Genomic DNA, 27,390 nt, shown 5'->3' with positions numbered 1-27,390 from the left:
CTGAAATGGATTGTGACATTTATATAACTAAAGACTTTTGCATGCCTTATCCTGACACAAAGTTTCTTGGAAGACACTGAGACCACATACCTTAATGAGATGGCTTAGAAAATAATGGTAAGGATTATAACCTTTGATATCTTTATTACCCACAAAATTACAAGAGAAGGACTGTTATTATTAAAAGTTGATCTTATGTCTGTATTAAGACTTAATATTCTTGTGCAAATGACATTAAGGATGGAGAATTCTGGTCTAAGAACAATGCAGGTTTAATGGATGGAGTTTAGGTAGGCAGTTTCACATAAATCTCTGCAGCGGTGAGTATGAACTGAGTAGAAATCCATTTCCTTCCACCCTCCAGAATATATAGTATATCTTGGGTTGGAAATAGTAGTAAATGAGGACACATATTTTATACATAAATTACACAGCGCGCTACAAAGGAATGTGAACTAAGCGTAACTCTAACATGTAAATGTTTGAATTTATGGATGCTTCCTTAATCTGTTACTTTTAACTTAAATATTCCAAGTGGTTTGTTGAAGCCAAGTTTTGCATTTCCCCCCTCTCTTTGTCTCTCATTTACCTTTTTGAAATCCAGACAGCAATTTAAATGTCATCATAGCGGTCTCTGTTTTCCCATACCTGTTGCTGAATTTACAGCAAGCTACACCATAAGTGAAGGAAACCTCATGAGATATAATGGGTTCAGTCACTTAAAAAAAGGTTTATTTCATGTAAATGGGTGGGTCACACAGTAAAGAGCATCTTCTTGTGGATTTCTGCCAATCTTATCGTTTGCCACATTCCATGAACATCAATGCTTGTGGGTTTTTTTGCCATATATAAATAGGAAGCATTACTTGGTTCTGCCTCATGCTTGTAACTGTGGTGTCCATTGCACAAAACACTCTCCATATGGCACTAATCAGATTGGCTTAATTATTAGTTTCTTAAAATATAACATCTTTATTATAAATTTAAAAAAATAATTATCTTTCCTCAGTGATAATATTAACGTAACAGCTCATCTCTTAGGAGTTCAGAAAGTCTCAAAAGTTAAGAGTTTTGTTGCCAAATGACTATGTGGGCTTATGATGAATATCACACATCTTTATCACAATTAAAAATGTTTGTTACAGGGATGGCAAGGTTGTTTTCCTGCCACTTATGCAGAACCGCATATATTGAGCTTGCATTCTCCCTGTGAGCTAGAAATTGGAAAAATTATAAAGTTTTACATTCAACATCAGCATGGGTAGAAACGCTAGTTCACCAGGGGAAAACAACCATTGTGTCTTGTCTAACTTTAGAGATCATCAATTTAACATCAACCATGGCTTTGCAATGAGGTGGTGTTGATGATAGACAACATTGATGAAGCTGGAGGAGAAACATCTTGCAGGGAACAAGAGCCGGTGGACCATGAATGAGTAGAGTCAGGGTGAAAATAGTGGTGGAGGAGGAGGGGTCTGACTTCCTTTATCCGTGAAATCTGAATCAAAATGTTGAGATCCTATGTTTCTGGTGTAGACAGAGAATATATGTGTATATTTGTGTATATTTGAGGCTCCTATGCTTACTGCTAGTATAATAATCATTGTATTGATAAAATCTTTTGAGAATTCTCGATATTTTCTATCTGTTCATGCAGTCATACTTGTTCTGATGACCATAATAACAAAAAAACCTGTAAACTAAGTAAACTCAGAAAGTCTGAGTAGTTAAATAATCTATGGTAAAATACAGCTACTGAAGGGAAAGGTGGAAGGAATTTAATCCAGCCTGAATAAAACAAGTTTAGGTCCTTATGCCTTTTTAAAGTTACAAATATTTACCAATGAACTTCTATATTTTTTTCATCTGTCCACAAAAGAAAAATCAAAGCAAAATAAAACAAACATTCACAATTTAAGCTGTTACTGTAGCTGCTAAGTGAAATTCAGTTGTTAAAAGAGAAAATCCCTAAAAATGGGCAAGAATTATTTTTTGGCAAGAAAAAAAGAGCAGAAAGAGTGATATACCATTTAAAACATAAAAAGTGAAAGGAAATGCCAGAGCTACTTTTTGTTAAGTCCAAATGAAAGGAGCAATGATCCATCAATTTAAGACTATTTTAGGAACGATCTATAATCTGGTACCACAGATGTTGGAACCATGTCAAGAAATTGTTTGGCATTATGCTGTGCAAGATTACCACCCCCCTCCAAAACAAAAAATAGTGAGCTGAATTGGAAACTTCAAGAATGGCTTCATTTCTTTAAGATCACAAGTCAGGAGATGTACAGGAAATACAGTTTTCATTATAAATAGTAATGAAATTAATGATGTATTAAAACAGCAGAAGTGTCTGATAGGAAGGTTCTAGTGTCAATGGCAGATATATAAGCAAAAATACTTGGAATTTATGCTTTGGTTGTTGCCAAGGCAACCGTAAGCTGGAAAGCGTGTGACTGAGGGCAGGGCAACTCTACAGCTAAGAGGGTCATTGTATGGTGAGTTTGGCTCTCAAGTTCCATTAAACCTACACTTTTCAAACTCTCTAAATAAAGTCGTTATTAATTTTGACATTTGGAAAGCACATTAGATTAGTACTTCAAACACACTAGGTGTTAGGAAATGTTCCTCATCCGTTTTTACTCTGTAGTAAAGGCTGAGGAGGTGAAAACGTTTCAACAGTGGCTCTGATCCCTCACTTTTTTAATGTTCCTACCTAAAAAATTAGGGGCACTCATCCTATTTACGGAGCAAAACCCCATTGTAAATACACTGTTTTAGCATAAGCTGGAGAGTGTTTGAAGATAGAGCTGCAGTGAGAACTGCTCGGTCTTGCATTCTTAGCCCTTTCCAGTCTATAAGGATTTAGGTTTTCTTAATGTTGGGGGCATTTCTAACCTTAGCAGCACTGGTTTTAGCCATGCCTTGGACTCTATTAGTCTTTTAAATTATATCTAAGGGTAACTGTTCAGTAAGGCAATCCTGCTGCTCTTCCATGAACTGGTAATATAGACTGAATACAAGGCAGCACATTACAAAATGAAGAGTAAGAGTAAGAACGTGTCACCTGGTAAGATATTATAGGCCAGAATGGCAGGTGTGGGAAATGCCATATTCTGAGTTCAGTAGAGGACTGAGGGATAAAAGTAGGTTTTGGTCTTATAAAAATCCTGCCCATCAGTATTACGCACAATATTTTATTTAACTAAGGAAGTCGCTGCCCGGAGAGACAGAAACTGAGATCTAAACAGAGTCCAAGAATGATTAAAGATGCATGGGAATAAAGAAAACTTCCCAGAAAGGAAAAAAAAAATGATGTAATTGTGACATCTGTTCTCTTAGTATAAAACTAACCTTACAGAATTAGGAATCAGCTCCTCTCTCAGTTAATTATTCCATGACAGCCCATTTAGGTGGGTTTTGTACCTTTGCTGAATGGGGCTAGCGACCACCGTCATGGCCAGAGCTGCTCTGCTCGTCCCGATTGACAACGCGACTGGTTTGAAATGCAAGTTCCTATGAACTGCCTTAATGGGTCAAAGTCTGCTCATCCCATTGATTCGCTTTACCAATAATTATCCTCAAATTAGCTAACATCTGTTTCCTGTACATACTCAGGGACATGCAAATGCAATGTTTTTAGGTTAAAAACTCGACCCAGGGACCAGCTCAGCAGCCCTCAACTCACCTCAACTACAACGCTGTTAACAGACCTTTTTGGTGCACTGTTATGGGCCTGTTTTTATGCAGCAGTTTTCTGACTTTTGCTGTTGCAGAGCTCCCAATCCATTTGAACGTGTTAAAATTTGACTCTTATGATGAACAGTTTCTAGCTCAACACTTTGTTCTCCCCTCCTTCCCAAATGCTTGTTCACAGGAGTTAAAAAATAGCAGGTATTACATACTTTGCTTTAGTGACAAGACATTCGGGAAGGAATCATCCAACCTTGAAATAAAATCTTTATTGAAAGCAATTCTACATCCATGCCAGTCAGATACATTGTAAGATCAGAAGAGATGTCCCAGGGGAAAGCTTGGCGCAGTAGACAGGGTTGATTACTTGGACCTCCTGTCAGTTCTTAACTCATTGACAATGGTTGAGACATTTCAGTACAACTTTGTTTTCTTTATTTGGAAGTAAAGTTAATATACTTACCTTAACTGTGCCAAATGTACCGGAAAATAACCTGATAATAAAATGTACCATACTACAAAGTGATAATGTCTGTGTGTGTATAAGCACATTTTGGCAGGGCTTTTGCAGTCAGGTTTTTCAGTGTTAGGAAGGAAGCACAAGTACAAAATGATGCAGAGATAAACTATCAGGTTTCTTCTGAATGTATTTCCTTTCCATTTAAGGCCTGTTACATACTTTCTTGAGATATAGCATGTTACTGCAACATCAATTTCTGTTGCAAACTTATTTCATTTCAATTATACTAGTTGTTCTTCAAGAACTTAAGTGGCTTTTGGTACTAAAAAGACAACTGAAGTACAAAGTTTGGCTTTAAGAGTCCTCTTAAAACACAAACAATAATAGGTGTCCTTTTACAACAGGTCAGAACCTTGCAGACTTGCCCATATCCAGTTGGATACACCAGTTTAGGACAGACAGCAAAGTATACCTGCGGTGGAGGAAGGGTGCAGGGCCTTAACTCCATCTTCAGAGACCTACATAAATAATTGTTGCTAAGTGAGCCCCTGATAACCATAACCACTATTTATGTAAACTGTTCAATTCATTGCCCTGCAATGCAGATAGATTTAAAATTTAGTTATAAGTTGAGATTCTTGATATTTTATGAATGCGAACTAAACCTCATTATTATTTATGTACTGGCTTTATGGATGATTTGCTAAGCTGCATTACAGTGGTATTCACCAGCTGATGAAGCTAAGCAAATGCAAACATCATCATTTGAATCCCCAGCTTGTTTTTTGTGAAATCTGGATAGTGTGTTTGGAGGGACTGAAGTTTTGTGTGTATGTAGCTACGACCTGGGTTTTATGCTTATAGAGGAGCTCTAAAACACTACAGTGTCTGTCCTTTTCAAAATATGATCATAGTGGACTAACACAGTTTTAAGCTACTTTCTTTTACCCGTGCAAAATATGAAAGTACTTTAAATTCCTCTTTGCTCCATAGGTTGAATTCGAAACACTGTCCAAGGCTGGTAATAGAGAAACCAGGTCATGGCGTATGATACGTTACGAGAGGGGTCAGAAATAGTTCAGACATACTTAAGAGCTTGCTTTTGCTGAAAATAGCCTCCATGGCTCCTGGCCTACAGAAACTCCATGGGCTTCCTGTGCTCTGCAGCTGTGGGTTCATATTACAGCTCTTTGGGAAAAATCCCTTTTCTTCAGTTGCTCTGGGACACAAGGAACGAGCACTTGATGCTGTCTTCTTCTCCGGACTAGCCTTTAAATCCGACCATTGGATGGCTATATATAGTACCTGGACAGCTGACAGGGACCTGGTGGAGAATGGGCTTCCTCCGGGGATCCCCGGCATATCTCACAGCACGAGCCCTTCCCTGGATGAACTGCCTTGGAGTCTCGCCCTAAATGAAAATAATAACTAAACTAACTCTGAACACCAGTTCACAGTTGGCTGAATGGACTCCAAAAAAGCTGAGGAAAGGCATTTATTCTGGCTTACCCTGGTTTAATAAGGGAACAGTTTGAAATAAATATCTTTTCACCACTGGGTGAACTTTGCTACCTGTAGGACCTGCTTTCTGAAGAGTGTGTGTGCTCTTGCCTTTGCACGCACCTCACATAGCGCCTGTCTGGTGGAGAAAGTCTTGATTTTCCATGTGACTGAGGCCACGATGTAAAAGTGCATTTAGATATCTAAAGGGATTCAGGCCTCTATAGGGTCTGTGTTCAAGAATGTGCTTTGGAAAAGTCCTGCTTGTTCTGCAGGATGGGAGCTCTGCTCCTGCCTCTGCTCCCACCTGTGGCCACATGAAGAGGACAAGCTAATGTGGTACCTGCATCTCAGCCTTGGGATCGTTTCTGTTTTCTGGCCATCTCCTGGGTTAGAGGAGCTTCAAAAGCAGAGGGTGAACACAGGCATGGCTAGTAAGGGCAGGAAATCATCTTCACATTATGGTGGCTTCACTGAAGACCCTGGTGTGGGCAGAGGCTCAGGTCCAACTCCCCCAAACCATGTTCTGTCTAAGAAATTCAAACCATTTTCACAAAATCTCCCCTATTACTGCGAAAGTTCCATGTCTCCTTTTTGGAAAACTGCCCCAAGTGACCTGCTAAGTTCTTCCATTTACTGACAACCAGCATTCTGTCCTCCTGCTTCGGCTTGGTTTTTAATTTGTGTGTGTGTGTCTGAATGCAAACTGGTTTGGACTAATGCTCAGAAGACTGGAGAGAGGGGGAATCCTGACCTGTCCAAGTCATCACAGTGCGAGTCGCTATTGAGCCTGAAGTTTGTCTGTTCGGGTACGGCCACTTGGTAGGAGCCAGCTGAAGTTCTTTAAGGAGCATCTCAGACTCCTTTGTCGGCAGCTCTGCGCACAAGGCATTCATTTTTGCCCTCTCTAACAGCACTGTAGCAGAACATATATATATTTCTCACACGACAGCAAACCCCTCTTCAAAAGCCATGTGACCACTGCAAGCACGAGTCTCTCCTTGGGGAGAGGATGGGAGAGAACAAAACCGCCCGTGACAGATGTTGGGCAGATGCTAATGCACTTCTTAGAGGTGTTTTGATAGTAGAGTGATAAAGGCAGAGTGAGAGTAAATAGAATAATATATGTTCAGACAGAGATATAACACATAGACCCCTCAGCTATATTTTTGGCTGGTGGTGGAACTTCTGCTGTGTTTTTTCTTTTTTAAAATTCTATTTCTGATTATTTTTTTTTTGCTGCAGAACAACTAGTTTGTTATAAAGACCAACCTGTCAGAGGTCCTGGATCTGTATGCTTTTGTGGTCTGTGTGGCTCAGAAGGCAACAGATAGTTTTACATGAATAAAGCTTTAACTTTTTAAATTGCTTAAATATTTTTGTTCGAGAATGCCTGAAGCTACATTTCCTTGTAACATTAAAAATAAAAATCAGTTAGTAACAATCTCCTTTAAATGAAGAATTGTAAATATAGAACCTTTATCATCAGCACAGCACATCCAAAAATGTCTTTGTAAAATAAATCAAATTATATGAGTTAATTGATTCCAGGCAACATCAGCAACTGCAGGTGGAAACTGAATAACAGGATGTTTATTAATGAAGGACTATTAATCAAAATTGACAATATCAATTCCTGTTTCTTTTATTTGAATTCTACCTGCAAAGTCCACGGACGTGCTTGCTGAATTTTCAAATAAAAATTTAAAAGAAAAGAAAATGCTAACACTTGGGATTTTAGCTTTAGATGTAGGGCTATTTGTTTAAACAGCAAAAGGATATCCTAAATCCAATTTGACAGGCAATGCCAAAGATGCCAGTGGTAATTAATTAGCACTTAATTTAGACCACAGAACAACAGGATATGGAATTGGTGCTCAGTGCCATTTCCCCTTAGGCTTCATCTCATGAGGGTCAGGAGTATGGCTGTTGCATTGAAGGTCAGTAAATAAATTGGGGGAACACATTGACACTGGACTTTTCATGATAGATATCCTTCACCCTTATTACTGCCTCTGGCTACCGCTGATGAGAAAAGGACAGCAATTGTTTCTGTGAAAAGTGCTGTACACAGGCTCGGTTTGAGCAAGGTAGCGTTTAAACTAGTGCCTCGGACAATCTTGGTACTGGGTGCTTCCTATGGGTAGAGAGCTGCCTCAACTTTCTCTCTGGGCTGGAAATAAACTTCTGACTGTGGCGCAGAAAGCTTGAGGAACTCTGACAGGCGAGAAAATTCACTTAAAAGCAGTCTGTAAGTTTGCTAGCTTTGTGAGCTTAGCTTTAGATTAAGCGTAATTAAAATCAACGGAAGATTTTAAAGTGAGGTTAGAAACTAGGTCAGCAGAGGAAAACCCACGTTTCCTTATTATCCTCTTGTCTTTGTCTTAATAATATTTGGTATTCCTCCATGAAGCTGAAGGCTCTTAATAAAGGTGGAATAATGTTATTAACAGCTTTTTTTTTCTGATGGGCACACTGAAGCTTTGACGTGCTTAGTAGCGATGGACAAAAAAAAAGTACTCGGCAAAATACACAGAGCCACCAGTTCTGATGGTAACCCAGCTGGTTTTTAACTCCATGAAAGAAGCCACCCTTCTACAACACACCCAAAGCAGAGGGTAGATGGAAAGCACACAGGAGACCCTATGGAGCCTTGTTCCCAGATGTATGTAAATCACATTCTTTGGTTCAGATTTACTGGTAAGAAAAATAGAAATATTATGATAGTCAGCATTATAATATAATTCTCCTCCTGATAAATTTAGTGCCCCTGCCAGCCACTATTATGCCCTTTCTTCCAGTCATATCTACCCATATCTCAAAAGAGCAGCTCAGGTGGAAGAGTGTCAGCGCTGGCATTGATGCTCAGTGATGTTACATCTTTCTGAAAGGGCTTCTTACAAATTATAATATACCCCACTATTCTTATGTTCCATCATGGCCCACAGGATAATGAACAATGGGAACTTCAGCAGTTACAGCAGGAAAATCCTCATCGCGCATCCCAGATGCTCTCGACTAGCACAGTTTTATCCCCTCGGTCCACAGAAGGGCTGTCTGCATTGCTACATCAGGAAAACAATGAGTTAGACAGTAGTCCATGCTCAGAAAATGTATTTTGGAAGCCTTAAGTTAACATTTTCAACTTTCACTTCATCACACCCTTTGCAGCATTTCTTTTGACAGTGAGTGAAATTTTGATTACTGTTAAAATTACTGACAAAACTCCCAGCTACTGGGAGCCAGAATGGAGTCGGAATTTCACCTTATATAAGCTTAACTTTTCTCATTTTGGGTGATATCTACTTTTATGAAGTGAAATTACTGCTTTTGACTATGTTCAATCTGTAACCTCTTGCAGCCTTCAATTACAGCCCTTTTGTACTATGATAGTCCAGTTGACAGCAAATAACTTAGCCCTGGATGTGACAGGTTTACTTTCTGACTTGAAGCCCTAAAGTGGCAATTGGCTGGAATTTCAAGCTGGGATGCTGAATTTTAGACAACCTGCTCAGAAATGCATCTTTGCTAGGGAGTTTAGAGCTACTCGTGAAAAACCTGGTTTTACTAAACAACACATGGTTTTTGTCCAGCATCATGAATAAATTATTCAGTTTTGTCAGACAACCAGTAATTTTTGATGTTGAAATCAGAGAATGTGGCAAAGAATTCCACGAAAATGGGACAACAAACTCATGCCAAAGTTTTCCTTTTCTGTAAGCTCCTATGTATGTAACTACTTCTTAAACTGATTTGTTTCCAATCTTTTTAAATAATGAAAAACTTCTAAATATAGGTCTATTAGTTGTCCTCTATATGAAATCTCCATCATTTAAACCTGTATTATCACCATCTTGTGTTTACAATGGAAGTCTTTTTGCAGTCCTCTGCCCAACGGAGATGATTTTATATGGGATCTGACCTCAACCAGGATTCCTACTCTTTCAGGTTCAGTTCTGAACTCTCCACAAGCTACTATTGCAGTATATATGTACTGCATTTGTATCAGATTTGAAAGATGCTTTAACATGCCTCCCAGCATCACGATTGTTTCAGCCCTGATATTGAACATGAGTAGGATGAATGTATCTCTTAAATGCACTAGTGAGTATGTGCCATGAGTCTTTGATTTCTTTAAACTTATTTACATTTTACTTGCCCTTGAGCAATGAATTTACTATGTCAGCATTGTCTTTTCTACTTACGCTTTGTCTGCCTTGTCCACTCACCTTAGCTTGATGTTTATTTTTTGTGCACGTGTATAGTCCATTGCACTAAATGCACGAACTGCCTGGAGTGGAGAATTTTCCATATATTTTGTCTTCCTAAGATACACCCTTTGTAGTACTGCAAGTTCTGCAATATTTTTTCCTATCTTTAAACTAGCTTTGGATTTTTCTCTTCTTTTGTCTGAGGCTGATCGAAACCCACAGAGTTGGATAAACTATTGAGAAAACAGACAGGCATCTCTTAGACCTCCTAACCCAAATCACGTTCAACAGACACTGAAGGATTTAGGAACAAGTACAATCTTGCTGTAGATATCAAGGCATACCCATCAGTCTTGGGACAGCTCATTCATTCAGCAGCTTCTAGGGCATCAAACCTCTCTGTCATAGCTTAACTCAGTAAAACGCCTCAATGCACCAAGTAGAGTTGCTGAGAAGCATTTCTGAGAGCGCCTGCCTGCCAAATGGGTCTCTCCCTGCATGGCTTTGCTTGTTGGCATTATGTGTGGGCATGCTGTTCTTGGAGATGGAGCTGAAGTGCCTTGCAAATTGTTTTTGTCACAGTCTTGAGCTCCAGAAGACCGCTGACACTGTGTTGTCTGGCACTCAGATAAGACAAAATTCAGGACATTATTGTTTTGTAGGTGCTACATGGATCTTCCCCTGCAGCAGAAAGTGTCTGACCTTAACCGAATGGTTACAAATGGGTTTACAAGCTGAGAAAGTGCCTCCTTAGGAAGCACATACTGTAGTTTCAGGATGCGAAGCTGTATAAACGTAATTTAATAGGAAGAGTAACATGGAAACCTGTTAACATGTACAAGAGAAAGGTTAAGCAGTTCCTCACCATAGTGATCAAGTGGGATTCAAAACATGATTATATTCACCAAGCTTTGAAATTTATTCTGAGATAGAAATCTTGAGGCTGACACTTAGTCCATAGCAGTTGCAATGACTTCCATGGGGTCGATGCTCTAAAGGAACGGAAAACTCATTCTTTTTTATGACATTTTGATGAAACAGTTATCCAGATATGGAAACAAGACAGTTATCTTAGGAGATGGTCCTAAGTTGCCTGCTACTAATATTGCTGCAGCTCTACTGAAAGTTTGAATACAGACAAACTGATGTTCACTGTGAACTTTACCAACTGGAAAGCTTCCATACAAGATAGGGCTGTCCCATATGCTCTGCTCTACTGGGGTCTCCAAGATGGCTGATAGTGTTTGGTGAAGGCCTGGGCTTGGTAATGGGGATGACAATGACCTGGGACGCGGGAACATTTTCAAGGCAGATTAAGGTGGTTTGGTGGGGCTGAAGCTGAGGCTGGTGCTGACTCAAAGGACACAGCTGGTGCGAAAGGTTTGCACCTTGTCCACAAAGGTGCTAGGAGAGCTACAGGAGAAGGTTTGGTTTGATCTATAAAAAATACAGAGCTGTTCTGAATTCCCTTTTTCTTGGCTCATCTTTGTGGCAGAGTCTTCTTTCAGAAGACCACAGCAAAGCTCTGGAGAGGATGTGGCAATGTCATCCAATGGTGGGGCTGAGACAGTTGTAGAAACCCTCAACTTAGAGGAGGTAACTGGTTGTATCTCATGGACAAGGGGAGGAGGTGAGTTGTCGTACATTTGGCTGGAGTTAGCTGCTCTGCAGATTTATGATTTTTTACATTGCACCATAATGCGTAATGTACGAAAAGATAAATATTTTCCATTCAGCAACATCTTGCTGTATTTTCATCTAACTCTATAATTTTAATTATAAAGTGAACATAACCTGTATCAAATTATGATTTTGTTAACATATTGAATGAGGACAAGAAAAATAAATACCAGATTTTAAACTGTACAGGCACATGAAGGTATAGTAAAAAAATCTGGTTTCCTTGACCACATTGTCATAATATGCATATATAACTGCTTATTGAATCCAGGCTGTGTAGACAACAGAAAGAACACTGGCTCCATACCATCACAATGCATGCCCACAACAAAGAGGAGGAAAGAACAGGCTCTTTCATGTTTCTAAGTATTACCAACATAAGGGCTAAAAACGTTACCTCTGTCTGAAGTGTATCTATATATCCATGCATAAGTTATTAACTGGGCTCCCTGAGCACAGTTGCTGAAAATATTAATATATTCAAATTATATTCTAGCTACTGCAAAAACAGTAGATCAGACAAATGTATTAAAATCTCTTCAGACAAAAGGAGTCATGTTATTTATAAAGTTCCTTCCCCCTCCCCTTACTGGAACACAAACCTTCATTGTATATAATACATGAGAATGCAAGATGATCCTTAGATGTCAAAATGTGGCTTACAGTTTGAATGTAATCATAAAACAGTGACTCTAATGCTTGCCATAAACAAATTGTCACTGGTATTATGTAACTTAGACTATTCACAAAGTATAAAAGATGGGAAGAATAAAAGGTGGCTGCCAAACACTATGGGCCAAATCCGAAGGTTGTGCCAAATTGTGCTAGCGGACTGGGAATTGCAAACCCAAGCATGGAATTCGGATTTGCACTCCCCAGTGCTTGGGTTGCTCCTATGGCTTAAATTAGAGCAAAATAAGGCTATTTTTTTTTTAGTTTGTCAGTTTAGACTGTAAGGCAGCAAAGCAGCAGCAGTGGCTTCTGCAGCCTCCCCTGCTCCCTCTGTCCAGGAGGTGGGAAAATGAGATTAAAGTTCCCTAATTGCTGAAGGACCCATTTTTGTACATTGTGGCCTTGTAGGGTACAAACAGGCACAGTCAGATAGCACCAGCAGCACAGCCCAAAAGGGAAGGACCACTCTCAAATCTGGTGGTCATGACTTTTTCATGTTATCCAGTGCGCAGGGTACTGAGACCCTCCTCTTCACTCCTAGTCATTAGCAAAGCTGGCACAGTGGGTTAAAGACAGAGACCATACATTAGATTAGAAGATCTTGCCTGTGAACAGCAACTAATAATGCATAGATATTTCCCTTTAGTCTTCATTTCAGGAATAACGTATATCTGATAATAAGTGAACTGCACAGATTTAAATTGCAGTTTATAGTTGTGTTAAGGACCTTTACCAGGGACAACAACCCAACTAGGTAGTTGTCTACCCCTCTTTTTCCTCCTCCTTCCTTTTAAAAGTAAAATGGCATTTTTTTCACAGCCTGAAATAATTGTTTGGGCAGAGATACTAGTTTAACTCATTATGAATTATTAGTGGAAAAGTGGGTCTCAGAAGTATGTTACATCTGAAATATTTTTCGTCACTTGAACATGTGCCGTCCAGAACTGGCCCTATTCTACCAGTTACTGGGAACAAACACTTCGCATTCACAGATGCTCCTAATTTGGTGTGGTTTGGAGTGTAATTTAGATCAAACGTATCCATGTAAATGAGTCAGGGTTTCTTAATTAGGTGCCTCTAAAGAAAAAACTTGGACCACATCAGTAGGTGTGGGTGTGGTGCCCACAGTACTGGAATCTTTCCTATAGATGAAGCTGAGTTTTGTTCAGGCATACTGTAGGTTTTTCTTTCCCTTTTTTTTCTTAAAGCACAATAATAAATCTGCAGATGGCATAGACATAAAGACGCTACTTCAGAGGAGCTGTCTAAAACACTGTCTCTTTGGCAAATGCCTTAAAGTAGGTCATTCTGCTGTGATTTAGGTTTATTTTTCATTGCCAGCTTTTTGTTCCCATTACAAGTAGGGTGCATTCCAGTCCACAGATTTGCTCTTCATTTTTTTTTCAGTTTGTTTTTTATTTACAAGAATTTGTAGTTCTTTATAAGAAAATGGCCAATACCCTATCAGAAGTACTAATCATGCACTTGACCACAAAGAGAGATGTACGAAGGTGATAACCTGCAAATGTTGGAATGTAAAATACCATTCTCTGGAAGCAAAAAATGTATTGATTCTCTTAACATGGTGATTGAAATGATTGTTGCATCTTTCGTAATGTGTGAAAAATGATTTGATCTAATGTCATTTCAGAAGTCTCACAGAGCAGGGGTGTCCATTGCCCTAGCTGTTCAGAAATTCATTTTTTCTTCTTATATATTTGCTACTGAAAAGCATGTATTTTATAGCTTATTAAACAAAAAATCATCAGGGTCTGTTTTCCCGTCAAAGTGCTGGGGAATTTACATGCCAAACTCCCACTAGCTTTAATGAATTACCTGCATAAATTCCCTTTCAATCGATAGTAGAATAGATCCCATTGTGTTATATTAATTATTTTGCACAGAACACTGACATTTTGGCATTAAAGTCTTTCTTGTTTCGTTTCGTTTTTAAGTTCCAATGAATATCTTAAGAAACTTCATGCCTGTTATTTATTTTACAGCCTTGTTCTGAGAAAAATCCCGTATCTGTAGTCAGAAAAATGAAAAGCGTTGCAATTTAGCCTTTTTATGATCTGATCCTGGACATTAATGTGTTAGGGCCTAATTCCTAAAATAGGGGGAAAAAAAAGGGGGAGGGAGGAAAGAACCATTTTGTAATTAATTGAGCATTCTTAATTTTCACCAACAAAAAACATTCGAGTTGAAAAGAACGCTAACCTCAAGCAATATTAGGAGGTTACAAAATCACATAAATTAACTCCACCAGTGATATTTTATTAAAGCTTATGTGAGTGCAAAGCAGAACCAGGACTCTCACATGGTCTTGATTAACCAAAGAGTTACTTAGCGGTAACCGGCCTTCCTTGGGATGTGCTGGCCATATGTACACGTACACCCACAGCATCTATATGCACATGGATGAGCCTTCAAAGGCGTGGGGGGCTCGGGGTGAGGGATTGGGAAGTAAAGGGAGAGTAGAAGTGAGAATTGTTCTCTGTGTCATCATGGGCAAGTGCCCTACCCTTGTCATTCCTCACTTTCTCCATCTACACAACTAGGATAATAAAACTTACTGACCTGAAAAAGGAAGTTATGAGATTTAATTAATGTTTGAAAAGCTTTTTTTTTTGAGATCGTTTGATATTGAGTAATGTGAGATGAACAATAGGAGCTCTTTGAAACAGGGGCTCTTTCTATCTGAATTTGTGTACTGCACCTAGCACAATGGTACAGGCACAGAGTCAACTGTATCATAAATATTTAAATTAAAACTATGTTAATTATTTTTATCGTTCTGTTATTTGCTGATACACCAGTTCAGTACATTTTGAAGCTTAGTGACACTGAAAAGTACCAAGTGTAACTATTTGCCTGATTGTTATGAAAATCAGGGTTTATATTTTTAAATACGGTTGTGGAAATAGGAGGTATGTGGAAACACAGGTAAAAACGTGGTTTTAATTACTTGTCATTCTTCTCATTAAAAACACTAGGCTGTAAGGTATTCTTTAGGGAAGGAGCTTTGCAAACTCTCTTATCCCACTAAAAGGAGGACAGGGCATGACTGCAGAAACCTCAGTAGCAGATCGCCCCCACCCCGAAGTAGATAAAATAAAACTGCTTAAAGGTGCTTCTGGAAGACTGGATTTATTTTTTACCTTTAATCCAAAATCTATTATTACTTCTGTCTTGTGCGCACATGTGCATGGCGCACATTTTCTTGTGTCTACTAATTTACAAGGGAAGAGTTTAGAAGACGAATGTATGCTTAGCAGAGAGAAACGGGTTTAACTCTTCTGCTTCCCCCAAAAGGAGCCCTGGGAAGCCACAGTAAATGGGACAAGTGTTGGCATCACTCCAGCTCCTCTCTAAAGCACTTCTATAGCTGGAACAGAGAAAAGCACGTGTGCGAGAGCATGTCTCGATATCCATTTGCCCTTCTCAAGCTACAAAATTATTAATTCACTTCATGTAAATGTTAAAATTTTAGTCAGGGATGCCTGAGTCTGTTGTGCTCCTGGCCAGTCACCTACTTGCTCTTCTGTTCCTCACATTTCCAGTAGCAGCTCCCCAAGCTTGGAGGAATAAAGCTGAAGAGCAAGAGCTGCTCGTGAGTTGCCCAATTATAAAGAAAGGTCTTGATTTGGGAAATAATTTCAACAGTCATTCATTCTTCTGCCTTCAGCTCAGAACTTCTGTGCTTCTGCATATTCCTGAATCTGGGCATTTTTCTTGAAGCAGAATTTAAATGCCCATCCCACACTTTGGGTTGCAGCTCTCCCACAAGTTCTCTGAGGTTTCCCAAACAGAATTTTTTTGTATAATCCTTCCATTCCAGGGACTGCTTTTTCTTTTAAATAACTTTAACCTATTTTTTTCCCTTCTCTTTTCCTTAATAGAAGGCTTGTACAGTTCTTAACGTAATCTATTCTTCTACTGTGTGAAAAAAAAAAAGAGGTTTTCCTGAGCCTGGATTTAATATGTAAGCCTGCCTGAAACTGCTGATATGACACATAGTTTAGTAAGAGAAAATCACATATGTTTGCTACATCTTTCCTCCACCAACTTTATAGAAAAAAAAAGTTTGCAGACATCCCCTGCTAACTATTGCTAGCTACCATACTTTGACTTTATTTTCTGATTTTCCCTCAGAATTCTGGGTACTGCTGCTGGACTTGTCATCACATTGTCATCATGTCCTGGTGTGCAGGCTACTGTGGGCTTCTCTCCATGCATGCTTTTTCCTCCTTTTTTAAAATTTATTTAATCTTTAATAGGTAGAAATAAGTCTGTTTAGTTCCATGTAGTGTGCAATAAGCCTGTGCTCTTCAGACTCCAGCTGCCACATGTTATGAGGTTTTGGGGGAGGGGGTGTGTGTTTTGTTTGTCAGTGCTGTTTTCTGTTCATAGAGCTATGGGCACAAGGGAAGGTTATTTTTCTAAGCAACTAAAGCATGAATCTTGTAATACTTATGACTTTTGTTAGATAATATATTAATATTAGTGGGTTTGGTTTAGATAAAAAGGTTCTACTGTAGCGGAGGAGCTTATTTCCAGTGAAATTGATGCAAAAATTTGCTAATAAGAATGAAGAATTTGGGCAGGGGGAAAGGCAGTCAGAAAGGAAAACATCATTTTCTCTCTGAAAGAGCAGAAAGCCTGGATGGCATCTGAAAGTGTACATATAATACAGGAAAAATGGAGCAAAAAAATGGAGCTTCTTGGATTCAAAGGTGAATCAAAAGGAATTGGCTTCTGCCCGGACAAGGCAGCCAGAGAGGCCACAGTAACAGATCCACGTGATAAACCAAGAGGCAACTGCAGAGCTCCCCAGACAACTTGCCTGAAGTGCCTGCCAAGGAGGCAGATGCTGCTGCTGGAAGAATATCTTCCACAGTTGGGCATCTGGGTTCAGCGCTTTCCACGTAAGGGAGAGGGATGGAAGCATCAGGCTGGCCCCTGTCTTCCCTTTTAATTATTTCAACATCCGCTTTATACTTTTGTAAATAACACGTATTATCCTGCCGTGGTGCGGGAAAATAATAAGCAAGGAGAAGGGGGGTTTTGTCTGTAATATATCTCTTCCTGGGGGTGTCTACATGGATGGGTAGAGATGAACTGGAGCTTGGCTGCCCTGTGCTCCAGCCTGGTCAGATGTGAGACAGCTCGGGTCTGGGAGCCGCAGAGCTGCCTTGCGGTGGCACGGAGCTCAACCTAATAAGCAGAGCAGGCTGAGATTCATTAATTTAACATTAATAAGCACAGCTTATTAGCTCAGGCACAGTGCTGGATAATGCAGGCACACAGCTTCTGGAGCAGAGCTGCGTCCGCCCTCGCCAGCTCGGAGCATGAGGACCCAGCCGGGTGCTCCTCTCCCCTCCTGCCTCTTGTATCAGGGTGGAAAGACTATTTTGCAGTTGCCGCAGAAGCTTCTGTGTAAAAACAACCCCCTCAAAGCCCCACAAACTCTAGATTTTTAGATTGCATTGCTGGCTTAGGCTCAGTCTTTACGCCATTCAAACTTCTTGTGCCTCAGTTTCCCAATAGGTGTGTAACAGCTGCCGCAAAGATGCTGCTTCGAAAGCAGGTTAGATATTGATCATAAAATACTGTGGGATCCTTAAGAGTGAAATGTTCCTTCTGCTTTGCTTGAATTTTAGTTTTGTGAGTAAATCATTGGGAAAAATAATGATTTATCAGATAGGGTTTGGTTGCTCTCTGTTTGTGTTTATGCAGAGAGCCAGTACAAGGTCTCTACATCATTTCATGTCCCATGTCTGCCTGCAAAACAGGGCCAGAAAGGTATATCGGTTTTATCTAGTACCTGAGAGTAGCTCACTCGGTTTGGGAGTGAAATTCCCCTGTAAATAAACAACAGGAAAGAAAGGAGTCCTGGCGACCTTGGGGCTGTATTGCCAAATGTATGAGACAGCAGTATATGGGCTATATGTAGCAAGTAAATGTTCTTTAAGCATTTTCAAGTAGGCTATTTTCTGTATTTTTTGGTATTTGGGAAAATCCCTACTCGGGTTGGGTTTTGTTGTTTCTTTCATATGTAAAAAGTGTATTTGTTTGATATACTCATCTTCAGGAAGAAGTATGAATAACCTAATAGTAGCTGTGCTCAATTATTTTTAGTATTTCTAATAAAACAATTCAATGTGGTATTAGACTGACAGGAGCAATGTGATGTGTCTGTTCAGCGCCATATTTTGCTGCTTTCACTTATGAGTAGTAGAATACATTTCATGCAGAGGTAAACAGGGGAAATGCGTGTGGGTTTTTTTTTCCCCTATCAAATGCAAAAAACAGGTACTGCAACCCCAAGCGTTGCTTTAGATCCCCATCAGAAAGCCCTTGAAGCTCAACTCAACATTGGGCAAGAGCAGCCATCTCCACTAACAAATACAGAAATTGCATTAATATGCCTCTAATCAAACCAGTTTACTTAATTTATTTTCGACTAATCAGAAACTTTTGAACATCCTATGATTTACACTGAGCAAACTCTGATTGAAGAGGATGGCAAAAGGTGCAACTCAGTGGTGAGGTTGGCACATCATGCACATTGACACCCCTCTTCTGAAGAATATCGTTAAAAGTGATATAATTTTGCTTTTTGTAACTTCTGCAAGCTAGTCTTGTTTCCTAGGTTATTTTAAATAGCCACACGTTGCCTATATTTAAATAATATAAACATGTTTTAATTACTAGTAGTGTGTGTGAGCTTCCTTATTCTCATTTATGGAGCCACAAGGTCATGCAGACTGACCTCTTTCTTTCACATTGACAGGTTCAAGAGAACATACTAGTTTTTATCTGTTTTTTTGTGTTTTCAGTATCTATTCTACTTCTTCTTCCATGTCAATGGATCGAAGCTTATGGAATAGTCCTTCCATGAGGAAGTACACCTCCATCTTCACCATGCTTTCTGCAGGCACAACAAGGTAAGAGCATGTGCTTATTTAGATTTTACTATATCCATAGACTTAAGCCTGGTATTCCGTACATATGCATTATGAAGTATTGGTATTTTGTTGTCTGTATTTTAGGGTATGAGGTTTTTTTTTTTCCTTTTCTCCAAAAACACTGGTCTTGGTCCAGTTTTGCCAGTTATTCTACACATGCACAGCAGGAAACTATCACTGTCCTGAACAGATTATGCTCTAAAAAGCCAAGGCAGACAAAGGAAGTATTATCATCATTTTGTAAACAAGGAACCAAGACACAGAGAGATTAAGTGATTTACCCAAGGTCACCCAGAGCATCCGGTCAAAGCCAAGAACTGAACCCACGTCTCCCGAGTCTCAGTCATGTGATTTAACTATGAGAGCAAAGACTTATTGTGTATACCTGATAGCTCTCTCCCAAGACATGATAAGAAAAGTTTCTTCAGGTTAGGATCAATGCCACACATCATGCAGTAAATTTTGTATATGGCATATTGGAGCTGACAGCTTGTACCCACTTCTTGCACTCAGGTTCTTCCCAAGAAATAATTTCCCTTATTATTCTTCCATTGACAGTAATAAATTTTCATCCTTCTCTAGATAACCCACTGAATGAGAGAATATGCACACATGGTACGTCAGATGAATACCTAAAAAACTGTTTTTCTGCAAGGCCAAACTCAGTCATTTTATGGGCTGTTTAAAATTCTTCCATGCTTAATGAAATGGGGACATTCCCATGACTGCATGGACTTCGTTTTGCAGTTTCAACTGGAAGCTGCAAAACAAGATAAAGGATCTACATCTCTTATATGTATATGCCAGGAGAACACAGCAGCAAAGATCAGTATAAAGGCATCATTCATTATAAGCTCAGAGTAGCCTTTTATTTGGAGTCTTTATTACTGCCTCACTGGGGTCATTATAGCATTCCTGGGATAGCAGCTCCTCTGTGCACAAGGGCCCTACATTCTGCTTAGTCCCTTTAATTTTAAGGGCACTTTGGTTGAAAAGTGATTGTAGGAAATGGCACATTAGTCCCAACAGCAAGGACAGCCACAAAGGGAAGAACAGGACCCTGCCCTTCATGTGTCCCCATCTTGAGGTCTGCCAATTCTGCCTGGTCATTCTGGAAGTCAAACAGCTGCAGGTCGGTTTCCAAGTGAGCTCATGGTCTATGTGCATTTTTACTGCTAATGCCATGAAAGATGAGAACAAAACCCGAAGTGAACAATGGAACCTGGGTTGACACTGTGAGCTGACATGTCTTGCAAACGGAGCTCAATGAGTGCAGAAACCACAGAGAAGTGATAAGGTGGAGCCTCACAGTGTAATTTTTCTGCCTTTGTGGTATCTCAGCAACGTTAGGAGACAAAAAGTGAACTTCCAGAACTCTCCTCAGCATTTCTCAGATGTTTGGTGTTGTCACAAGCTTTCTTGTGAGGTACAAGAGCTCATAATGGATTTTCTTGATTGAAATTATTTCTATCATTACAATGATAGAATAGAATTGAATGGCAGGGATCTTGATGGTAAAAATATGGTGATCAAAAGGTCCGTTGTTGGAGAAAGTCAAACCGAACTGGACAGCTGCAATACTGGAATATGTTGCACTTGTCCAGTTCAATATATCTGTAGCATAGTAATCCCCATGTGTCTGACTGCATTGAAGAAAACAGAACTGTTTTCTAGTAGAGAAAAAGTCATGCCTTTGCTTAGACATACTGATTTCTTGAGCAGGAATAGGATATACATAGATACCATAAATCATGCTTAGTTTTGCCAAAGAATGTAATTATCTTTGGTATTTTGGATGAAATTTCCAATAGGATTTAGACATCACACACCAATTCCTTTTAAAATTATTGACCTGTTATTATTACAGTTCTACTTACTTCTTTAGGTGTTCAAAGAGGATTTTCATTGTGTCATAGTTTGGTTTCGGGAGCTTTTTTACCAGGCTCCTTATGGATTTGATGCGAGTGGTGTTGTCCTGGATTTCTAAAGAAGGAAAAAAAAATACATATATATATAGATATATATTTATATATCACAACTTGAGTGCTGTATCAGGACATTACTTTGCCCAGTACTGTATCTGGTACCTTAACAAGAAAAAACATTATTAATATATGGTTAAAACCAGAATGTATCATACCTTCTGTCACCTTAATAGGGAGAAAGAGTAATTTACAAGGATTAAAAATTCTCTCTTGATCCTAAGGAAGAAATTTATGGTTCACAGTTCACATAATTATATTCTTATGCTTGTCATTTATTTTATTAGACCATCATCCTAAGCTGAAGTACCCCCAAGGAGTAAGGGACCCACATTTTAAGGGGAATTGAACTTTGGAATGACATTTGTCCAATGGTGCAGTTTCTGTCATGGATGCACTTCCCAGGTAGTCCTTGTTTTCTTTCTTTCTTTCTTTCTTTCTTTTTTTTTTTTTTACATTTTTATTTTATTTATTTGCTATTCTTTTTAGTCATGCTTTCTGGTGATCAGTTATTTTGAGAAACTAGTTCCAGTGTAGTTATTTTCTAATACCTGTAGCATCTCACAACTACAATTTCTGTAGGAAATTATTTGTATTTCGAACTTAAAATTAGTTAGAAGAATGCAGTACTAAGGACTTTAATCTCTCTTTTGAGGTGATAAGAACATTGCTGTCCTTTTTGTTCAGATATACCTTCCTGTTGATGATGGATGATTCATAGTTTCATGGGAAAGGTTTGACAGATATTTTCATGAATTTGTTTAAGATGTTGCAACTAAAGTGAAGTCATGTACAACTGTGCTTTCATTTAGGAACAGATTAGATAAGGTGCCAGTAGGTCTGATGTAGGGAAAACATCTTGCATGTTACATGCCCTAGATAACCTGAGAATACTTTCCTGATCTTATCATCTATGATTTAATTATCACCTATCATTCTTCGTATATGTTCCTTTTTAATATTCATATGGCCTTAGCACCCAGAGATCTCAATCAGGACTGAATCCCAGTTGCGGTAGGTGCTGCATAAGCATACATGGTTATTAGTGTCTCGATTCAAACATTTCACCAGAAAAACAGTTTCAAGCAAAAATTGCCTGCAATCAAACTGAATTTAAAAATTAAAATTGGTAGGGTAATATACCTTCCTCAGCACGTATTCCTAATTCCTGTTGAGATTAATACTTCATACACACAGATTTAGATGTATATCTAATTTATAATTTAAACATTTTTTTATATATGAAAGGCGAGCTCAAAGTAGTCATGCAATAGTGATACGGAAGTTACACACAAATGAAGAATACACTTCCTGAGTATTTTACTCTTGTTCTGGTTTGACCTATACAGAAACTTCTGAAAACACAAACTTGCAACCCAGTCACTCCTTGATGTTTTCTGCCACAAGCCATTAGCACTGTTCATTTTTGTCCCATGGACGATCTGTCCAGTGGAAATATGACTGAAGCTACAAATGATATGAAAATCGCAGAAGTGAATTTATCATAGGAAGGTATATAAATTCTGTGGGCGTTTTACTTGTGCTGCTTGGTGCGTGTCCATGCTATGATCTTACTAGGTAAGTTATATTTAGATTGTCCTGGCTGTCCTGCAGCTTCTCAAGTAAAGCTTCTCAACTAGTTAATTTTTTAATTCTGTTTTCTCCTGAGAATTCCATAGACCTGAGTAGAGCTGAAACACTGATATTGGGGATGTCTCAATGGAAGGAAAGGCTCACTGTCCGCTGCAAAATACTTGCAAGGAGATGTCATACAGTAAAACTTGAAGGAAGTGCCTCTGCTCTGCATTGTTTAACAGATACCAGTTTGGTAAGCAGCTTCCCTACAGAAACAGCTGCTTTACAGAGGCTGTGCTTCCTTATGAGGTGTATTTGTAAAAGAGATAAACTAAAAAGAGCAATATTAATTTACAAATAAATCATTTATTGCGAGAAAGGCAAGGGTAGAAAGCTTTGTTTTAGAGCTTGCCGCACCAAAGTCATCAGTACTGACATAGAGGAGAAGACATATTTAGGCAGGAGCTAAAGCACAAAATCTGTAGAAATTTTGCATAAAATTATTTTATGAGTCGGTCTATTTGTTAATTGTTGGTCTGTTGTACAAGAAGAAAAAACAGCCAACATGGGGTAACTTTAGTCAGCATTTCTGAACTGGGAATGATAAACACCTCTGCCTGGCTCTGGCATTTATCAGTACTGAGATATTATTACCACATAGAGTCACAGCATGGTTACTGTTATCATCAAAAAAAAAGAGCCAGCTAATCTTAATGGTTTGTAAAGCCGTTACCTGCACTGGTCTGACATTTATCATGATCATTTTACCACATGAGTCCTACATTGCAAAGGTATTTTATCTGGAAGGGACATCACTATGAATTATTATTTGCAGCTAGGTAGAAAATTGTATGTTGTAGATACCTTTTCTCATTATAAATCACAGTCACATTTTACCATTTCCCACACAAAGCTGCTGAGCCCAGGCTTTTTGCCATAACACTTAGTCTAGCTCCCTTTTATAGTTCCATGAAAATATTGGGTACTCTTTCATTAAAATGGTTGATATTGGTGTTTTTTTTAAATGCTATATACGTGCTTGATTTTCCTCTAGTATAAAAGAATCTGTTTTTCTACTTGAGAAGCTGAAGAGGATAAACTGTTCATTTTTTTTATTAAAGCTTACTCGCTTCAGTTTTTGTGGCTGGGCTTGTCTTTACTCTTGACCTTGTTGATGGAATATTTAACAGATCAGATGCAAGATCTTATGTTTCGTTTGCAATACCTATGTATTTGCTTGCTTTCTGTAAAGCCTCGAGTCCCACTTTCCTAGAAATTTTCCTATTTCAGATGCCTAAGTAGGAAGGTTTTTCTTTGTACAAATTGTTGTGGAGAAGGTATCCCCCTTCTTGCACTGTATTAGGAAGCCTGGCAATACAGCGTGCAAAAGAAGGAAAACACAGAACAGCTGTTAAATATTCCAACTAAGCCTAGAAAATGAAGTAGAGCACTTTTGACAAAATGAAATAATATTTGTTTTCATTAGATTATTTTTATTGTGAAAATTGGTGAAAATCTGGGGAAAAGATTCCCATTCGGGAACGTTTGACTCTCTTTTCCCTGTGAAGATTTCTGAAGGGAAAGAGTTGGCATAGTGACATATATCAAATAAAGAATGAGAGAATAGTTAATCCTTTTTGCACTTTTGGGGCAAAACATGGAAGATACAGGTGAAAATTTCAGCAGATCTGGATACTCCAAAGTGAATCACAGATGTTTTTCCATGTAATATTTTCATAGAACACCTATTTAGAATTTGTGTTACTGCCTTTAAAAATAGGGCTGGCTTCCTTTAACAGAGCAAAACCGTGGAGATGTTCTCTTGTTTATATTTAAATGAAGAACACATTGAAAAGAAACCACTTAATATTATATAAGCTTTTTTTGTAAATGAGCTTTGGGTAAACATTCGAGCACAGAAGAAAACATGATGTGTCTGTAACATTAACAGTGGCTGGGTAAAAATGAATGAAGAAAGTAACCTTTAGCACTCGCGGCCATAAAGAATACTTAAGCAAATCCCACCGAATCTTTCTTTTAATCATTAATTTTAAAGGGACATACATGTTTACAACAAGCCACTTTGTTTCAGAACAGGAAGTCCAAGGTTTATCTCCAATAACTCACATTTGCTAGGAAGGGATGTATGTCTCTAACCTGACATGCATTCATTATTTTGTAAGGTACTGGAGTCTGACCCGTGACCCTCCTCAGACCTGCTGCATTATTCATGTCTGACTTACTTTGTATAGTTTTACTATAGTGCCCATTTCCACCTACCAGGCATTTCAGTGGCTTGTGCATGTTTAATGTTAAATGGCATTTATGGCTCACATTAATGCCTAATTTTATCACGAGCCATGGTTTCTTTTTTATGCTGTCGAGCCTCACAGCTGAACTGCTGAAAAAAAACCAGTGATTTACGATACTGCATAAAATATCAAACTATTAATCTGCCACCTAATCTATGTTTTGTTGCTGTTGTTTTAAGCATGGTTTTCCCTGATTTTCTTACATGGCTCTTTTCACCTTGTTTTGTTGGGGTGTTTTGGTTTTGGATGAGATTTCTGCTGTGGTTAAAACGTCACACACTGTTGCTACAGCAAAAAATCTGCCTGCCAAGAGTTTTTCCAACAATTTGCGACCGATTCAGCTGCAGAGAGAAAGACAGGTCTTGTCTGGGGCTTTTTTGGTTTGTTTATTTTGTGTTTTCTGTTTTTTTTTTTTAATCGGAACTGAGTGGGTTAGGTGGATTTTTGAGTGCTAATGAAATTGTGAGACTTATGGTGCTGGCTACAGCCAGCCGTAGTGTGGGCAGACGCTCTGTGAGCTTCCCCACTGTGCTGCTGTGCAAGCATCCCCGCTGTTATGTTTGCTATAGTTTTAATGTCTGTGAAAAATTCCTGATGCAACTAAATTATGTTCTGCCCTCTTGTTTGTATAAATAAACATCCGACTTAGCCAATTCATCTTGCTCTCGCCCATTTTAGAAGCTTGCCCTGTCACACAATGCCTAACCCCAGCCCTTGATAGCTTTGGTGTTATCAGGGAATGGAAACTTGCTTAAAAGAGAGTGCTCTGTTGGCTTGATTTCTTTGATTTTGTTTTTCAGAGACGTCAGCTGCCCAAAACTCTGCTTTCATTTGGTAAGTCTTCATATTCTGGAAGTCATTCTGCCTAAAATACACAGATTGTTACCTATAAATATATAGATAAATTATTAGTATCACTTTTAATGTCAGGATATTTTAATGTCACTGTATGCAATATAAAAGTCCCAATTTTAATCACTTACAGTACACTGTGGAAATTGTTTCATTCAGATACATTGTAAAATATTTTCTTGTTTTTTAAAAAAAATCTATAAGAAGCATTCAAACTAACTAATGTTTGCTATAAGGAAAATAACCAATTTATTTGTGATCTAAATTGATTTTACTTTTTATTCATGCCTCAGAAATAGATATTGCAAAAGAAAATGAGAATTGCATGAAATGTCTCTATACGGGCAATTGATAAATTCATCCTATGTGATATAAAGTGGAGTTTGCAATGAATATTCATACAACTTTTGCAATCCATTAGCAAGACCCAAGACAATGAGTTCAAAGCTCAGTTCCATTTAACAAAAATATATGTGAATTAATGGGAAAAAAACAGCACTTACAAAAAGTTAAACTTTAATGTATCAAACTCCAGGTGCCGGAGTTTGAGGGAAATAACCAATAATAGTCATTTTTTTTTACATATTTGATGGGACTGATTATGCAATGTGCAACTCTAAATGGCTTATAGCACATTGTAGCATGGTTCCATCCCATTGGCTACAGTAGGGTGCAGGCAGATGGATGACAGTGACAAGGAGAGAAGTGCTTTTGCTTAGCCGTGCGTTAAGATGCCATCCAGAAGCTCTGTGCACTGCAGACACTTCATTAGGATGCCAGGATAATGGTAAACTACCACTCAGAGTGACACCCCATTTCCTGCTTACTGAGCTCTCCAACCTCGGCAGATGTCAACAATCTCACAGTGCTACAGAGCAGACCTAACTTTCCAGGCACTTTGACTCCAATTTTTTTCCCTTAACAGTGCCATACATTACGTGCAATATGTAACAGCGAGTACCGAGCAGAAAACAAAATTTGCTGCCCTAATTATAACAAAGCGGCATCTGACTTAGGTACTGCATGCCCAGCGTACATACAACCGGTTAGGTGGCGTAAAAGAGGAATGAGCTTTGTCAGGCGAATTTGGGGGTTAATTAGACTTAGGACTTTGATCGCTAATGGATATTCTGAGCCCGACCGAAATGATTGTGCTTCACCGCTAACTTCTACCAAGCCTCGGAAAAATATGCCGAGCTCTTCCCTGGTATTTCATACACCGTTTACAGCCTTGAGTGGGGTTCTCTGCACAGAAAGAGCAAACTTGAGCATCTGGATGGTGTGATATTTTCTCTGTAAACGCACAACTCGAGGCCGTAATGCACCTCCCCAACAGCAGTTAAAACCAGCAGAAAGACTGCGCTGCGACGCTTGACCTGCACCCCTTTCCGGAGAAACACAAATAGTTGCTCACACTTTCAAAAATTGTCTTCAGATACAGAAGCACTAATCATAAGGTCACTATTTCTTATTTATTTCTTA

General features: G+C 38.8%; 1 protein-coding gene across 1 annotated transcript in view; it reads right to left on the bottom strand.

Moving 5' to 3' along the window:
• ARHGAP15 (Rho GTPase activating protein 15) overlaps positions 1-27,390 on the bottom strand; it is a 324,795-nt gene that overhangs the window by 1,717 nt on the left and 295,688 nt on the right. The window contains exon 13 of the mRNA XM_080346977.1: positions 21,065-21,170. Coding sequence (XP_080203103.1) covers positions 21,065-21,170 — 106 coding nt within the window. The remainder of the gene's footprint in view (positions 1-21,064; positions 21,171-27,390) is intronic.

This window comes from Nesoenas mayeri (assembly GCF_963082525.1).
Source record: "Nesoenas mayeri genome assembly, chromosome: 6".
Classification (NCBI taxonomy): domain Eukaryota; kingdom Metazoa; phylum Chordata; class Aves; order Columbiformes; family Columbidae; genus Nesoenas; species Nesoenas mayeri.
This window is presented reverse-complemented; position numbering and strand designations above follow the sequence as displayed.